The sequence below is a fragment of the Leptodactylus fuscus genome, chromosome 1 (assembly GCF_031893055.1).
Source record: "Leptodactylus fuscus isolate aLepFus1 chromosome 1, aLepFus1.hap2, whole genome shotgun sequence".
Classification (NCBI taxonomy): Eukaryota; Metazoa; Chordata; class Amphibia; order Anura; family Leptodactylidae; genus Leptodactylus; species Leptodactylus fuscus.
This window is the reverse complement of record NC_134265.1, coordinates 260,593,765-260,613,162: the sequence shown is the minus strand read 5'-3', so window position 1 is coordinate 260,613,162 and position 19,398 is coordinate 260,593,765. Positions and strand designations below refer to the sequence as shown.

Genomic DNA, 19,398 nt, shown 5'->3' with positions numbered 1-19,398 from the left:
CTTCTTTTTTATCTACCCATAAATAATAATCTGTTTTCTTCTGGTATTTTCCTGTTTGACTGGTTTCTAGCACGATATCATTGACTTGACTTTCACATAGGCCCCATGCTTACTGTACTCCCCATTTAAGAGTTTCTATTTGCTTGCCTGCTTTCATAAAATGGAGTTTGATCCTATCTACGGCATTAAATATATCATTCCTCCATGGAGAAATATTACTGCGGTGTACATGAAGCCTACTAGTGTGATCATGCAGCAATGAACTAGCACTTGTGGATTGGAAGACACGTCTAAATACTGGCACAAAATGCAAATCTGTATTTACCTTTCCATTTTGTTGTTCGGTTCTAAGCCTTTTGTAATATAAGCTTTGAAAGGATATTGTTGCTAGGCAAAAGCTTGTGTTATCAAGTACAGGAGTATTTAGTATGGTCTAATGGAAAGCTCAGACAGAGGTGTACAGTAAATCGAGTCTCCTGGGTCCCAAAGCAAAGTGTGCCATATGTTACCATGTACTGTCTATAATACCTGTACTGATGTTGTAGAGAAGCCTTTGGCACACCTCCCAACTTTAAAAGGACAGAATGTGTGGTGTTTTGTGCAAGCAGCGGAAAATTCAGCCCTACCCACTTCCCATTCATTTCTTCTTATGTCCCTAAAGTCACCTTAACTTGGAATGTTACACTTCATAATGTCTCCTCCAGTTTCCCCCACAGTATATTCTCCCCCTCCATCTGTCCCCAGTTTAATGTCTCCCTTCATCTGCTCTCAGTTTAATGACCCCCTCCAGCTACCCCAACAGTATAATGTCCCCCTACAGCTACCCGCACAGTGTAATTTCTCTCTTCAGTTGCCCCCAATTTAATGTACCCGTCCAGTTGCCCCTAGTTTAATGTCCTGTTCCAGCTTCCCCCATAGTTCAAAGTTCCCTTGCAGTTGCCCCTTCAACATTATGTCCCTCTTCTGGTACTAAACAAGCAAAAAAAAAAACCTTTCCCTTTTTCCCTTCTTCTGTCTGTGGTCTGGAGGCTTCAGTGAGCTGCAGATGCAATGTAAGTGATGTCACTATATTGCGCCTAGAGCTTCCAGAGCAGAAACAGGGGCAGAATGATGAAGTTGGAGCAAACACCATCACTATTGTATTCAACTCCTCTGAACGCAGACGAGTTGAAATGGAGACCTAACTCCCACTGACTGGGACAGAATCCTGAGCTGTCCCACGATTCCTGGACAGTTGAGAAGTATGCCTTTGGGCCTCCTGAGGCAGCAGAGCCTGGTAACTATTACTACCTATGCACCTTTTATAGCTAAGGCCCTGGGGATGATATATGTAGCCTAAAAGTGATGCAAAGCATGATCAAATCAAGAAAATTTGTATTCACTTCAGATACAATAGGGCGAAAGTGAACATCTACATGGACACTATCATATGTCTTATAAACAGAATATTTGTATTGGTTGATAGGTCTTAGTAGATAAATAAACATAACTTTTATTAATGAAAACAAAATAATAACAAGACATCACAACATATAAGAAACTGTGAAAGTCTGCCTTAGTATCAAATAATGCACTATAGTGTCTCTACCCTAGCCATGGAGGGATAGTTAAAGGGAAAACAAAAAGCTCAATAGGAAAATTGATGTTTATTATGTGGATCAAGCCACATTTAATGAGATTCTATCTGTATCATAGGAACTTCATAGAAATTCTCCCCAACATTTCCAATAGGTACATAAGTGTGAGCAACCCACTTAGGAATTTGTGATCCCAATTACATAAGCCCGTAAGCAAAGTTTAACGGTATCTTCAATGACAATGGAGAAAGGACCCAAATATACCGTAACTTCAGGATCCTACTAGTATATAAAAAAGTGCTGACTATCAACATATGACTGCACACTATTCCCTATTACACTACCCCGCTATCTGGCCAATTCATTGTGATCAAGTGTTTGTCGAAATGTTCATTTCTGGTTAATGGACTGTATAAATGGCCTCACAACTAAATGTCATAACATATGAAACATCTGTGTGCTGACATACTGGGTATGTGACTACTGAAGTTTGTGGGCATGATAGACATGTACTCTTCATCTGGGCATGTTCCTGTTTTATTCTATGAACCTTCACCAGATGTGGTATATACCTTGTCTTATGTTGCATTAAAGAGATACTTGATTTTTCTTATTTAGATGATAGGCTACAATGGTTGAAGTTGTATGAAACTCCCAGGTATGAGGTTTATTAGAACTGTACATGTTTTCATTTATTGACAAAGATCTTGAAATGACAAGGAAGTAAAATCCATATTAGACTACAGAATTGCAGAACTTATTAAAGGTCTTTTGCTAGGGCTGAAATGTCACTGAATGGGCGAGTAAACACTTTCACTTCTCCACATTAATGAATTGTTCTCTTTGCTTCAGGTAAATGTCACTTTAGTAAGGCATTCCAGTACATAATAAATGTGGAACTGAAACAAAATTCTAAATAAATAATGTGACACACAAATATTTTGTGCTATTACATGTCTGGGCCTAGTTATATGCTAATATCTGGGGATATGATTTTGGGATAGTTTACATTTTTTACATGCTTCATTGTACGCATGCTAAGTTTTTTTTTTTTTCTATGAGCATGTTTACTGTACTTGCATTCTGTACCATTAACAAGTGACATGGAAATCTACAATTTTTTAAATATTTTTATGAAATCTTAATATTACCAAGATTTGTCACTTAAAGATGTAGCAGTTGCTAAACATTTTTTCCTGCAGCACTCTTTCTCTCTAGGTCTGCTACGTGGAGCCTTAGGTCCAGTGGCGTAACTAGGAATGGCGGGGCCCCGTGGCGAACTTTTGACATGGGGCCCCCTCAAATAGGGGTACATGAGCGTGCAGTGAATAAGAAGGTGACGTGGGGTGCAGGGTGTGTATAAGCAATTGGGGAAATGCAGTAAATAGGGCTGGTTACGTGCTGGAGTTACACCAGCAGGTAACGGCCTATTTTAAAAATAAATAAATAAAAAAATCTGCAGCAGTAGCAGCTGTCACCGAGCCCCCTAGTGTCCCAGGCCCTGTGGCAGCTGCCTCCGCTGCTACCACGGTAGTTAGCTTAGGTCCTTTAATATGGTGTTTTTCATGTGTTTTTTTTTTTTTTGGCGGGGTAAAAAAAAAGTTACATTAAAGGGGCTCTCACTGGGAAAAGTAATTTTTAACTAATCACATCCTTGCATAGCCTTTAGAAAGTCTATTCCACACCTACCTTTAGTATGTAGATTGCCTCATTGGTTTCGTTTTTATTCATATGCTAATTAGACTGTTGCACGATACATCGTGCACTCCTCTCCTGTTGTTTCCTATGGGAGGCTGCTGCTGATGACTCAGCTTCCTGTTTGCCTCACACATATAGAAGATAATAGGAGAGAGGAGGCTGCTGGGAACTTCCTGTACTGGCTGAAAACTCATTAGCATATTAATAAAAACAGACTTATTCAGAAACCACTGACGCTAGGTTCACACCTGCGTTCTGGTCTCCGTTCTGTGGTTTCCGTCTTCTGCATGGAAGAAGATGGAAACCACAGACCGGGTCCGGCCGTGAGCGGCGGTGAGCGTTTTATGCTCTCCGCCGCGAAACCGTTTTTTTAAATCCGGACAGAGAGTACTGCATGTCTGACTCTGTGTCTGGATTAAAAAACCTGGTTTCGCGGCGGAGAGCATAAAACGCTCACTGCCGCTCACGGCCGGACAGCTTTCTCACCCATTGAAATGAATGGGTGAGAGAGTCCTGCAGGTTTCCGTATCCTGCCTCTGTTTTGTGCAGGAAACGGAAACCTGCAGAACGGAGAGGGCAACGCAGATGTGAATGAGCCCTGAGCCAATTTACATACTAAAGGTAGGTGTGAAGTAGAATTTCTAAAGCCTATGCAAGCATGTGTTTAGATAAAAATGACTTTTCCCAGTGATAGAGCCCCTTTAAGTATTTAGCAAACTGTCAAAAAGTCTAAACACATCTGTTTGGTATTTTACATGCTGTATTTTTTGGGGTGTTGCCATGGGCATTTCTATAATATGAAAAATGTTATAAAATTTTACAAAAAATTTACCAAAAATATGTTTTTATAAGGTGCTGCAGATAGGTAGCATGTTGGGGGGAGATGTTACAGCTTTGTTAAAAGCAAATGATTATAACTTTGTAAAGTATCTTTTAGAAATGGTCTAAAAAGTTTTTGATGCTGTAGGATGGCAAGTATACTTGAAATAACAAATCTTCAATATGTTAAAAAGTATGAAAAAAAAAAAAATCTAACCTGCCCACTTGGAGCATCCAATCTAATTTACATATAACCTTCTAGGACCATATATTTTGATTGGATGGACAGATTATATTGCGAAATTGTTCAGGTTCACAGCAACAATCAAATGATGTATGTCTTGATGACAGGTTGGCTTTAAGCAAATAAATATGCAGCGTTCTGCTATGGTTTATAAGGTATACATATTAGTATGACTACTATTTCATTTTAAAACTATAATATCCCACACTTTTCTTACCTTGGAAATAAACATAAACAAATGAATATCCAGCAAAACAGAAGCTAAAAGCGAATCGTTCGGGCTCAGGATTTTCTATTAAAGTCTTTGGATTCAATGTGGGGGTATGTTTAAATTTGTTTTTACTATAGAATTAAAGGAGCCAACTGGTGATGTGAAGAAGACCTTAGATATTATTAAACTTTCCTTTCTAAATTCCATCAATCTGGCTTGACCTGAAAAACATAATGAAGAAATGTAATATACTTCTGTTAATTGTCTTATTTGTTTCAGCGCACTCTCAGCTTTCTTGCAATATATAAAACCGCACTTTCTTGAGGACATGAAAGGTCCTCTTTAAGACGCCAACCTAGCTTATTTAAAGTGGTTGTCTTTAGATATTCTTAGGATAAGTCATCAATATCAGATATATGGAGTTTTGACACCCAGCTCCTCTCTGATCAACTGAAAGGAGTGTGAGCCAAGCTGCATTATCCATCATGGGAACCATACCGTGCAGATATTCTTCAGATTACTTGTGAAATTTCAGCTCCAGCAGATGCTGATATTAGTCGATTGCTTGGAGGAAGGAATGGGTGGGGGGCTTTAAAAGCATAGAACACAAATATGATTTTTTTTGCATTGATAATGATTAGAGATGAGTGAGTAGTGAAATATTTGATATTCGTTTCAAGTACAGTTTCGTTTCGAGTCTAAGATCAGACCACAATGTAGACTGCGCTACTATCCTGCGGGTGTATCGTTCTCCCCACGCCATGTCCTACTCCTTCCACTTTGCTTTTAGGGCCAGTTCACATTAGCTCTTGCCTCCCGTCCGGAAGGAGTCCGCAGGAGGGCCCCCCCCCCCCCCCCGAACGGAATATCAGCGCAACTGCAAGCGCCTAACAATTAAGCACACGAACCCCGTAGCATATCATGGGCTCCGTGTGCTTGCCGCACACTGCCCGCATGAATCATTCGTACCTACTCGATCGAATACTACTCGCTCATCTCTAATAATGATATCTCTATGATGTGTTTAAAAAGTATTTCAACTATGTGCTAGGTCACTGTTCTTACACCATTAGTTTCTCCTATATTGCTGGTGCATAGAATTAGATTAATAGCTGGCTGCCTATTGGCAGATCTTGTAAAGTTCTATATAAAAAATAAGTTGCCAGCAGAAGTAATGTTAGAACCTGCCCCAAATAATCCAGATAAACTGGCTCCTGCTTTCTAGGGATCTTGGTAATTTGCCATCATACCATGTTTGTTGTTACTTTACACCTATTATAAAACTGAATTAAATCTGTTAATATTATAATGCAAGTGAACGGAGTTTATATATCACGTTTATATTTCTTCTAAAGAAAGTAAGGATTTTAGTAACTTCTTTGCTACTACAGCATAACTTGACTTCTGATGTAAGACATTATACAGGGTGGGCCCTAAGTATGGATACACCCAGATAAAATGGAACTGGTTGCTGATATCACCTTAACGTTTGTAGCATATTGTTACATGGGAGGGGGAAACATTTGAGGCTGGGTGCTGCCCATGGCGGCCATCTGCAAAGCTGCCTTTTTGGATTCAACTTTACTTTTTTCAATGGGAAGGGGGTCGTGTGACACATCATAATATGGAAAATTGCACAAGAAAGACAATGGTGTGCTCATTTTTAACATAGCTTTATTCATTGTCAAGTTATTGACATGGAGCAACAACAGTAAGCCACTAAAGGATGTTTCAGGTGCCCCATCCTGGATCTTCACGGAGCACACCATAGCCTTCAAATGGCTCCAGAGATAGAAGTCCAAGGAAGTGAGATCTGTAGACCTTGGGTGTATCCATATCTGGGTGTATCCATACTTATGGCCCACCCTGTAGTTTAACAGAACGCTTGTACTATCCGAAATTGTTTCACCTCCAAATCAAATCACCAAGAGTTATCCTACAGATAGGTATTGACTGAATTGTGTTTGGGTTTAGTAGCTGTATAGAAGGCAATTACAACCTTATATATTTATTGTGCTTACATTATTTCTCATTTTTGACAACAGCCATGAAGTCTACTGCATCTATTACTCTACTATTCTGGTTCACTCTTGCAATGACAAAGGCTGCCAAAATTATTATTGTCCCGCCAATAATGTTCGAAAGTCACCTGTATATATTCAAAACGGTTGCTGCTTCTCTACACGAAAAAGGCCATGAGACTGACTTCCTGGTTTCAGAAGGAAGGGACATGCCACCATCAAGTCACTATAAAATTCAACGCTATCCAGGGATTTTTAATAGCACCACATCAGATGAATTTCTACAGTCTAAGATGAAGAATATATTCTCGGGGAGGTTCACAGCATTAGAAATGTTTGACATTCTTGATCATTATTCTAGCAATTGTGACATTATGGTGGGAAACCAAGAAGTGATGAAACGTCTAAAGAAAGAAAACTATGACTTGGTGATAGTTGATCCAAACGAAATGTGTGGACTAGTCATAGCCAATATTTTGGATGTTAAATATGTTGTGTTTTCTACTGGACTTTGGTTTCCTGTCGAGGTCGGTGCCCCTGCACCTTTATCTTATGTCCCAGAATTCAATTCACTTCTCACTGATCAGATGAACTTGCTGGATAGAATTAAAAATACAATTGTCTATTTAGTCTCACGATTTGGAATAAATTTTATTGTCCTACCAAAATATGATCGAATAATGAGGAAGCACAACATTCTGCCAGCAAGATCTATGTATGAATTAATTCAAGGTTCCTCTTTTTGGATGCTTTGCACGGATGTTGCACTGGAATTTCCTAGACCAACTCTCCCACATGTTGTTTATGTTGGAGGAATTCTCACCAAACCAGCCAACCCACTGCCACAGGTAAGATTTAGTTACTGCTATAATGTATGATATTTTTTTTATTTTTACATGAAATTATCATTCATACATATACTTAAAAAAAAGTAAACTACACTGAATAGTTTTCTGTATTTGTATTAAATAAATTGTCCTATTTATTTGAATGTGCCCTGTTCAGCACATTGAAAGGTTAAGCTATTTGAGCACAGCTTTTTTTTTTTTATGCAGCTTTTGCTGCGTTTTTTTGAGCCAAAAGCGAGAAGTGGATTCAGCAGAAGAGAGAAGAATAAGAACTTCCTATATATTTCCATTCCTCTTGTAGCCACTCTTGGCTTTGGCTCAAAAAACTGCAGCAAAATTTGCAATAAAAAAAGCTGCATTTCCATAGCTTGGGGCTTCAAGCAATAAATGTTACACTGTTTGCTGCACCTACATTTTTCCTATGACTTGGACAGCCCCCTAAAGACTAAATTCCTCTTTAGGTTTCCACAGCCTCTGAATGACTGACTTGTTTTTTACACAAGATATGATATAGGTGGAGTTCACCTGCCGTAAACTAAGGGTAGTGCCACACGATGTATCTGACATAGCTGTGTCTTGACCTGTTGGTGCTTTCACTTCTCACATGACCACGTGCTAACCGGCTGCTGTTAATAAACAGTATGGGCGGCGCATGAGGAACAGGTGTCCCCTGCCCGTGCACTGGCCATACTTCCACGGCCCCTTTCATTCAATGTAAGGAGCCGCAAAAGCAGGTCTGCAAAATCGGACAGAAATAGGACCTGTAACATATTTTGCAACCCGTCTGCCTGCATACATGACCGAAATGAAATGAAAGGGTCAGTGTGCTATCTGGGAAAAACCTGGATAGCACACTGACCAGTCATATGGTCATCTGCACAGAGGCTAAGTCAAACAGAATAATTTTAGTTTTGCTGTTATTCTCGGCCAGCAATGATGCATAGGTGAGGTGAATTGATGCTTCACTAAGGCCCGGTTCACATCTACGTTCAGGTTTCTATTCGGGGAGTCTGCTTGGGGACCCCCTGAACAGAAGCCTATCTGCATGAAAAAGCGGTTACCTAAGGAAATCTGCAGACCCCGTAGACTATAATGGGGTCCGTGTGATTTCTGCTCAGTTCTGCATGAAAAATGCAGAGAGAAAAGTGCTGCTTGCAGGATTTTTCTCTCCGTATATTTCATGCGGATAGGGAAATGGAATGGGCCGTACGCAGATGTGAACCAGGTCTTACTGAAAACTAAAAGCAGCAGAGGTGACAAAGGCCTCAGGCTACGTTCCCACGGAGTAACGCACCGCACATTCAGACACGTATACACGTGTCAGAGTGTGAGCGTTCAAAACAGATTCCATTCACTTTAATGTGTGCCAGCTTACGGGCGCTACACATTGAAATCAATTGGTGGCTTTTTAGCACATTTTCCGCAACAAGTCACCTTAACCTAAATGTAGCTATAGCTCCATTAAGTGCATTGCCTGGAACCACCATAAAGCCAACTATCATATCTATTTCTGCATTGCTATTGTGCAGGTCATCATTTTATCTATTCGTTTGTAAAGAACCAATCCTATGCTTATCTTTTTGACTTCCATATATGGAAATTACATAGAATTTTGTTACACTAGTATTCTCTGAAAAAAAGCATTCTGTACAGAAGATCATTGGGATACACCCCTGGTAGGAATTAGAACAATTCAAGTAGTTTCAGGAGAAAGTCTATACACCTAAATTGGCCTCAGGCAATATATGACTCACTTGCATATTCTTTAAGGTACTCTGAAGGTACGCCTAAATGTACAAGTTTTTTCCATACATTTTTAGAGGAATCTGCATACCTCACAATAACCATAAAATTAGATTTACACACTTTTCAGGGCTTGGTGATCAATGTTTTTACTTGAGACTGGACTAGTGTTATAAAGCCAGTGGCGTAACTGGGAATGGCGGGGTCCCGAGGCGAACTTTTGACTTCCCCCGCGCACCCCCCCCCCACGCGCTATTATGTCCCATAGTGGCCCTTTTATACAGTATTTTGCTGCATAGTGGCAATGAATGGGTTTTAAAGCTGACTGCCGGCAAGTCCTCTCCAGTTTTCCCGAGGTTTAGGAGGGCAACTCCAGGAGGGATAGCGGCGGTAGTGTGAACCCAGCCTATCAATCGAAGAGAACACTTCTACACTGCCTGGCCAAAAAAAAAGTCGCGAGTGTTAATATTTAGTTGGGCCACCATGAGCACGAATAACAGCACGCATCCGTCTCGGCATGGAGTAATGTTCTGTAGTGTAGACTTAGGGATTTTAATCCAATTCTCGAGTATCAGGGAGCCAAGGTTACGCAGATTCGTTGGGGGTGGTGAGTGACATCGCAGGTTCCTTTCCAGCACATTCCAGTGTTTCGTGTGCTTCTCGTCACACCCGGACGCGACCATCACTCTGAAACAATGTGAAACGTGATTCATCTGACCACATGATAAAAAGAAAAATACGGCACCGAGCCGACCCTAGTGTAGTAAATTCAGCACAAGTATGAGTAAAGGTAAGCAAATGGAAAGCCGCTCACCTTAGGGGGTTGTGTAGGACACAACAACCCCAACAGTTAAAAAGATGTTAGAAACCGAGAGGGAAGCAGCTGGAAGAAACGTCACTGGGACGTAGAGGCCTCAACAGACTGGGACCAAAATCTTTAGAAGGTTTGGCAAGGAGAAGCGCTCACCCAATTGGATAACGATATGTTTATTAAGGCACGAAGCGTTTCAGGCACTTAGGCCCTTTATCAAGTGCAATAAATCACCTTCCCAGAGCAGCTGGGAGTCTTAGTGGTTCCGAGTTCAGGCTCTAGATATAATAGAGCCTGAACTCGGAACCACTAAGACTCCCAGCTGCTCTGGGAAGGTGATTTATTGCACTTGATAAAGGGCCTAAGTGCCTGAAACGCGTTGTGCCTTAATAAACATATTGTTATCCAATTGGGTGAGCGCTTCTCCTTGCCAAACCTTCTGAAGATTTTGGTCCCAGTCTGTTCATCTGACCACATGACCTTTCTCCACTGCTCTAGGGTCCAATCCTTGTGGTCTCTTGCAAATAACAGGCGTCAATGTCTGTTGGTCTCTGTCACCAATGGCTTTTGTGTGGAGAGACAACTGTTGAGACCCATTCCTTTGAGTTCTCGTTGCATTGTTCGCTCCGAAATGTGTCACTCCGTCAAGTTGAACATCTGTGTGAGCTCAAAGGTGGTTTTCCGGCGGTTATTCTTCACCAGTCGCTTTAGGGACCTACGACCTCGAGTTTTGAGTATAGTCTTAGGCCCACACTTTCCACGGTTGGGGGGGGGGGGGTTTCTCCACCATCTCGCCATGCTCGTATGATACGTTGAACAGTTCTCTGTCCGATACCAGTTACTTTGGCTAGCTCCTTGGTCGATTTGTTGGCCTGATGCAATCCAATAACTTGCCTCTTCTTGAAGGCACTAACATCTCTTCTTCTGGTAGCTCTTCCGTTGGTAGACATCGCCTCACACCTTTAATTATGATCTGCACTTGACAGACTACAGCTCAATTATATATATTCAAGAATATATGCAAATTCCTGTCATGAACAGTTCATAATTATATTAGGGGTGGAACGGTACCTTGTTACACAACGTGACTTTCTTTTTTTGACCAGGCAGTGTATATATAACACCACTAGCCTCTGCCGGCGACTTCGTCTGCGTGTTGTTGGCGTCGATGATCTGCCTATATTCAGCAAATTGCTGCCGTCAATGGTTTGCCTGCCCCGGCAGTTTGGCAGCTCTTAAGCTGTCCTGTTGCTGAAGTTGTTCCTCACACCGTGCCTATGATTTTTTATTTTTATTTTCCAGCATCTAAGCAGCTTGCTGGGGCGCCATATAATGAATGTGGTGTTGGCATTGATAATCCACCTGCTTCGGTGTTTCGGCAGCTGTCAAGCTGGCCTGCCGTTAAACTTGTTCCTTGCGCCGTGCCTGTGATTGTTCCAGCATCTAAGCAGCTCACTGGGATGCCATATAATGAGCGTGTTGTGGATGCCGATGATCCACCTCAGCTCCACTTGAGGAGAACTCTGTGACTTCTGGCTACGTTCATAGCTCTCATTGTTTTTGAATTTTGCGATAAATTGGATTTTCTTTTTCCAAGCATTTTTAAAAGTAGCAAACTGTCACTTTGGATTAAAGGTGTTTTACCATCCAGTGTGTCAGATTGTTGACTGGAGCAGATCAGATAATATGCAAATGATCGTACAAAATCCACCCAGGGTTAGTTGAGTGTTTACATAGAGAGATAACAGACCTGGCTTTATCAGAATCTGGGATAAGCTGCTACAAGAGCAGTTTAATATAGTATATGAACATTGTGAACAGTTGTGAAGCCATGTCATTTACCAGGATAAAAAGTAGCCAATGTGTTAATCGAGGTTACAAACTATCTATGTGCCAAATGTCATTCAAATCCGTTCAGCCGTTTTTGCGCGATTGAGGAACAAACACACAAACGCACAAACTTTCATATTTATAATATTAGCAGGATAGGATTAACTAGAAATGTGTGATCAGGTTAATAACAAACCAGCTTTGACCTGAAAGTTTAGACTACTAACCAACCCATTGATGACGTTGCAGAATGTTTCCCACCAGAACATGAGGTACAGGAAGATTACATAGTCTGTGTGACCTAGGCGGACTTCTGACATTCTTTCATCCAATAATGAGTGGTCGGTGGGGAGGTCACATTAGATTATGCACAGGTAAGTGAGTCATTTTGTGAGATAATAGCAGGAGGGAGAGAACTCATAGCCAGCAGTGCCAGCTAGTTTGTGCCAGGTAGGTTGGGCACATTCACAAGTAAATTTTGATAATTGCCCTCGCATTAATTTCTTGCAGGTTCGTTCATGCCAAATTCTCCATTGTACACTGCGATCAGTGTTATTTCTAACTGCATAAATAACCAATGTGCATCCACAACTATGATTTTGAGTTACTGCTGAGAATGAAAATGAAATGTTTACTTGGCTCACTCATTTCAGCCATAGCAGAATATTACATCTGACTATGATGTAGTCACTTTGAGTCTGGGTTGTTGGTGTGTGTCCCCTCCTCTGCTATAGTAACACGTAATTCCCTATGTGGCCTCTCTGCCATGTCCTAATCCTTACTAGCACTGACACCTAGTAGTGATCTGGACCTGCTGTAAAAGATCTTCCTCCAGTGGATAGGGCAGTGGTGGAAGACATGACTGTAGCTAATGGCGGCAGTAGTGAAGGCGTGGCTATTGAAAGTCGTATTGGTTGGGGCATCCAGTACAAATAATAGAGGTCAAAAGTCTGAAAAAAGTGGCAAGGAAGAAGGTGACATTACCGATGATATGAATGCAAACAGGATTTGGTAACCAAGTCAGGGTGAGAATAACAATAGAGGATGTGGGTGTTGGTTGGCGTGCCAGTAATAATCCAAACCAACGTGTATAAACAAATTTGCCTGGGTTATGTTTAAGGCAAGTTAGGGTGGAGATGGCACTGACAGACACATTTACACAGGTAAAATGTTGGAACCATCTAGCCATGCTCATGTGAAAAGGCATCACTAGCTGATATGGCAAAATAGAATTGGCAGTGGCAATGTGAGCAAGACTGTTCTACTCCTATCCCCCACACGCTTCCTTGCAACCAAGCCACATCTACGTGGTCATCATTATCATGATGATCTTCACTGGCTCTTTTTCCTACTCCCCAATGCTAATGTCAGGCATCCATAAGGAAATGTTTGTCTAGTAAATTTCCATTTGTGCCCAGTCCGTTCAATGACTTAACTGGATTCAACTTAAAGGGGTATTCTCATGATCATAATTATTTTGAAATTTGTAGATAATTAAAAGTTAAGCATTTTTGCAAATATAAGTAGTTAAAAATTCTGCAGAATTTTTAAAGATTTTCTCTAAATATCTTGTGGTCACAGTCTTGTTGTCTTTCTAAGGTCAGAAAATCTGTTATTTCCTTATTGTGGCCGGGATATCTTCTTATACATGTAGTGTCCCTACCTGATAACACAGCTACAATAAGAAAATCATAGCTGGGTTCCTGACAAGTCCCAGACCATAGAAAGTTTCTGCATTTGTGGTCGTATCCATTGGCAACCAATCAAGATCACAGACTGTCACCACTAAGATGGTTAGAAGAAATCTTTAAAACTTTGCAGAATTTTTAACTACTTGTATTTGCAAAAATGTTTAACTTTTAATTATCTACAAATATAGGTTTATGTACATGGGAATACCCCTTTAAGTTCTGCTACTGATGGCATGTACTCAGCCTCCATAGTAAAAACCTCACTGCCATTATTTCTCTAGCAAAGCTGATCATACCTTATATCACCATCTTTTGGAGAATGTGGCCTGCTCCTTGGATCTGTCAGTGTGGAGAAAGGTGCAGGGACAAGACATAGCTTTCACAGCTCACTGGATCAATGTTTTGACTTGTAACTTTGACAGGCAACAAATGCCGTTTATGCAAACCCAGTTCTAACACCATTGGTGGCCTATCTGCCCCCCCCCTGTTCTTCCTAACTGGACCACTTACCGCTCCAAACAAGAGCAAGGGAAGTTGCTGCTTATGCTCGACCTCCATCATTTTATGGTTCTAAGGTAAAGTGCTACCACTTGTTTTTGACTCCTTTCCCATCCCCCTCCAAACCCCATAACTTTTTTTTATTTTTCCGCTGTCAGAACCATATGAGGTCTTAATGTTTGTGGGACAAATTTTTCTTCATGAGGCTACCTCTTATTATTCTGTACAATGTACTACGACGCTGGAAAGAAATTCACAATAGGGTGGATTTTAAGAAAAAGTGCATTTGTGCGACTTTCTTTTGGGCTTTGTTTTTACAATATTTACTGTGCAGCCAAAATAACATGTCACCTGTATTCTATGTGTTGGTGTGATTCCAAGGATACCAAATTTATATGGTTTTATTTACTTTTTTTTTTTTTCTAAAAGTCACCATATTCTGACACCTGTTATTTTTTTTATACTTCTGTCTATGGGGATGCATAGAGCATCTTTTTTTGCGGGACCAGGTATACTTTTCAGTTATACCATTTTAGAGAATTGCTATTGCTTTAATCACTTTTTAATCAAATTTTTATCAGAGGCAAAACAGTGCAAAATACGTCGGTTGACAATTTTGATCCCCCCCCCCCCCCCGGGAAAAAGTATTGTGTATGTTTCACAGTATTTAAGTGTTTTTATATGTGTTCTAGGAAAAGGGGGGTGATTTGAATTTTTAATACTTTTTATTTTGTTACATTTTATTATTTTTCTGCATTTATTAGACCACCTAAGGTCTGAACCCCAGGGGGTCTGTTCACTAATGTAATGCATTGCAAAAATCTGGCATTTCTATTGCAGGCTATAGAGTAGCCTGCAATAGAAAGTATAGAATAACAGGCCTGAGAGCCTTCAAAAGGCTTCCTGCTGTCATAGAAACGGGACACAGGCCCCGGGTGTCTGCAGTCGCTCGGAAAAAGGCGGCACTTAGGCACCGGTGGTAAAATGGTGTCTCTGTCAGCTTTGACTGAGGTGCAAGAGGGGGTTAATGCCCGTGATCGGTGCAGGCATTAGCGCCGGGTGTCTGCCATTTTTCTTTTGTTTCTTAGGTATCATTCACATGCTACAATTTTCAAAAATGCTGTGGTTTTGGAAATCGCAGCATTTCCGCTGTGCATATTTTTCTGCAATGTGTGGATGGGATTATTTTATGTCACGTGGGGCTCAGGCCCCATGTTGCAGATATGCAGAGGTTTTTTATTGCAGATTTTACTCCAAGTACTATATATTCCATTCCTTTTCAAACCACTTCTGACCTTGGCTCAAAAAAACCACAGCAAAATATGCAAAAAAAAAAAAAAAAGATGCATTTCCGCAACATGGGGCCTTAGCCTAAATATGTGGATCACAACAACTATCTTTTGTATATCCATTTCCTTGTTCATGACATCAGATTAAACAATACTTTCTTAGAATTCAGATATAAAAGTAGGGGCACACCCAACTAAGCCTAAGTCATGCTCAGATTTGAATAGGTGAAGCTGAGGATTAAATTGCTTGTTGTTCATAGTTTTACATTTCTTGTATTCTTGTCTAATTGTTCTAACTATATGGGAAATTCAGTTTTACAAGTTTGTACTGACACTGGAAGCTGGTAATCACCATATCCCAAATATACGTGTAAGGCCTCGTTCACATATGCATTGGTATTCTGTCCGGAGGAGTCCGCTTGAGAACTCCCCCCTCCCCCCCGAACAGAATGCTGAACGCAACTGCAAGCAAAGTGCTAGTGAAAGCACATGGACCCCATAGACTATAATGGGGTCCTTGTGCTGGCCGCCAGATCTCCGCAGGCATCATGCGGACAGGAAAGTAGTTCACAATCTACTTTCTTGTTCGCACAATTCGTGCGGGCAGCGCGCGCCCAGCACACGGACCCTATTATAGTCTAAGGGGTCCATGTGCTTTTACTGCACAGTGCTTGCAATTGTGTTTGGCATTCCGTTGGAGGGGTCCCCTTGCGGACTTCCCTGGACGGAATACCAATGCAGATGTGAACCAAGCATAAGATCAAAATGAATGCTCTGGTTCTAAAAGCTTTTACAGGGATGAAAGATGTTGGCAAGTTCCCTTCATGTCTGACCATGGGCAAGTCATCAAACGCAACTGCAATCCCTGCTTCCCTATGATGAAAAGTGACCTTGATGATATATTTTTTTGCAATGTTTACAATATAATTTACAACCTTTATCTCATAAGGAAATTGTAAAGCTGTGGCACAGTTAAGATTTTACTGTAAGTAGTTGACCTGTCTGTACAACAGATCACTATTGGATAACATTTATTCATTGTTTGTGTTTGTTCCTTCCCAGTTTTGCATTCCCAGATCAATCTGCATCCCTGTATTTTAACAGGGAATGCTGAAATATGTACATATAAGAAAAAAAATAAAATATATATATATATATATATATATATATATTATATAATATGTATGTGTAATACTCCATGTAGCTATAAAACCAGCAGCACCCCTATTAAATCTCTCTACATAAATTATCTGCTGGGCACAGTTACTGTAAGTGAGTACTCTTTTATTATCATACTGACAACACAATACCTTCACACATAAAGAAAAAAGAGATTACATACTTCATGGGAGTATTTTACATCGGCAACCTGTTTTTCTTGTTTTTCAGCATGTTTAGTAATTGTCTGTGGTGATTGAACCAGGAGGAAGTATGTGAAGTGCTGGGTCTCCATTGTTGATTGACTTTGCATATAAAGATACTTGTCTCCTTATTAAGACTTGTTTTTCTATTGTAAAAATGTTCCCTATTGTAATTGTGTAATCCTGGTCAAAGTGCCAGCTGAAATGGATTCCAGCCTGAATGTCAGCCATTATTTAAGCACATAGTCTATTAGAGCGCAAGCAGAAAAAAATTCTCCTTTAGATTGAGGCCCCACGTTGTGGAAATGCAACTTTTTGTTGCAGAATTTGTTGCGGTTTTTTGAACCAAAGCCAAGAATGGCTACAAAAGGAATGGGAAATATATAGGAAGCTCTTATACTCCTGCCTTCTGTTCAGTCCACTTCTGATTTTATCTCAAAAAACCACAACAAAAAAAAGCAGCATTTCCACAATGTGGGGCCTCAGCCTTAGGCTAAGGCCCCACAATGCTGAAACGCAGCTTTTTTTTTTTTTTTTTTATTGCGGATTTTGTTGTGGTTTTTTGAGCCAAAGCCAAGTATGGATACAAAAGGAATGGGAAATATATAGCAAACTCTTATACTTCTCCCTTCTGATCAATCCACTCCTGGCTTTGGCTCAAAAAAACGCAGCAAAATCTTCAACAAAAAAAGCTGAGTTTCCGCAATGTGGGGCCTTAGGCTGAAGACACTCCCTCCTCCCAACTAGGCCCATTCATTGGGCCTAATCCAGGGCAGAGTGTGCGACTGGATGCTGGTGCAGTGCATTGGCATTCAGTCGCAGCTAACCGTTTTTTGGTCCAGAACCTGAGGCGGCCTCAGACTGAAAAACCCCGTGTGAACCCGGCCTCAAGAACATTTGGCTACGTGCAGGACACTTTATTATAGGCATAATCCATGTTTGATGAAGGTCAATAATGTGACTGAAACATTACCAATACAATTTGTTTGGATTGCCACTTTTTATATAAACCTATCTCTGAGACAAATTTTCTGAATCGTGCCATACTTCTAAGTTAAGGCATTCACCTCTACGTACCAGTACTCTTTGCCTGTAGTGTCTCTAGAGAAGAACATTGCTAAAATGCTTTTGGACTGAAATCTTTTCTTGAGTAAAATCTTTCCTTGAGCTTGTGGCTCATCTAACTATGCTATTAAGCTGCATACCTGTGGTCCTAGGTTCAGCCTCTTCAACCCATAGCTTTGATCCTGGATTCAACTACTGTTTGCTGAAAGGCTTTTAGGCTGAAAAAAATCTTTCCTTGAGCTTGTGGAGATGAAGGAAGAGTAATAGAAGCAATTTCTGTCAAGAAAAAAAGGGGCAAAAATAATTTTAAGATGTTATTTTTAATGACAGTGAATTAGAAAAGTGATTTTGAAACTTTTTTGTTTTTGGTTAACCCGTTTCACCTATTGGAGCAGCATACTGTAATGGTATGGCATGGAAACCTGTTAACTAGAAACCGAGATATCTTTGATCATGAAAACAGCATCTAAGTGGTTTCTAGGGTTGACAATGGCCTAATCAACCCCCCTTCCATGCCACTTCCGGGTGTCCCTTTAGCATTCTGTTAGGCAGCCTCTGGGTGCCTGCGGTGTCTATCCGGGGCCTGTTCCATCACCCTGTGTCTGCCATCAGCTGCTCTAGTCTGCAGTATTGATTAGTTATGACTGACAGCTGTTAAAAACTTCAATACTTCTGTACTGGAGTATTCAGTAATGAACCAGTGATCAGAAGACTGTTGGTTCAAGTCCTCCAATGGGATTAAATTTGTAAAATGAAAACCTTTTAAAAATTCAAAACCATTAATAAAATAAATTCTGGAAAGCAAATTGTTTCAACACGTGGGGATAAAAATGTTCACTACTTCCCTGGTTAAATTCCTTGAGGTACAGTTTATAAAATGGAGTCACATGTCAGGGGATTCCATTTTACTGGCATTTCAGTGGTAGAGCTTTTTCTTTACTGGGCTCTGCTGTGTACCCAAACAGCAGTTTATACCCATATATACTGATACACGCTCACACAAATTACACATTTCCCTTCCTGCCTTAGCCAGTTTGCCTTAAAGATGTGACTACTTTTAATGTTTTGGTTGTTGCATTGTATGCATTGTTGCATTTTTTTATTCAAATGATGAGAGGCACCTTTTAGTGACATCGTTGTGGGATGCTTCTAAGCTATTGGTTAAATTATCCAATTATTCTTTCTGCAGGGGGTAAAAAAAAGTCAATTGTGGCTTTGCTCTTTTTTTGTGTAAAGTGGCAAATATTTGTGAAATTTTTTTTGCATCACTGTTTTCTGAAAGGTGTACTTTTTTTTCTATATATGGAGCTAGTTGTGGGATTGTTTTTTTTTTTTTGTAGAATGAGATGTACAGTGTTGGCCAAAAGTATTGGCACCCCTGCAATTCTGTCAGATAATACTCGTTGTCTTCTAGAAAATGATTGCAAGCACAAACTCTTTGGTATTAATATCTTCATTTATTTTGCTTGTAATGAAAAAACGGTACTATTCCGTTATCGGGCCAGCAGCAGCGCATTTCAGCACCAGCTTTCGGGACAGCAGTTCAGTTCAGCAGCGGGAATTACAATGACATCCGAGGACTGCTGGCCCGATGCTTGTGCCCAGTAGCCAGTACATCAATGACCCCCCCTCCATCTCCTCCTCCTTCCAGTGCTGCCCCCCAGCTCTCCTTACATCTACCCCGTACCCTCT

The 19,398-nt window shown here is 40.6% G+C and overlaps 1 protein-coding gene across 1 annotated transcript in view; it reads left to right on the top strand.

Moving 5' to 3' along the window:
* The window catches only part of UGT8 (UDP glycosyltransferase 8), a 62,470-nt gene that overhangs the window by 21,229 nt on the left and 21,843 nt on the right, over nt 1-19,398 (top strand). The window contains exon 2 of the mRNA XM_075265353.1: nt 6,595-7,418. Within this exon, the coding sequence (XP_075121454.1) occupies nt 6,597-7,418 (822 nt within the window). The 5' untranslated portion in view covers nt 6,595-6,596. The remainder of the gene's footprint in view (nt 1-6,594; nt 7,419-19,398) is intronic.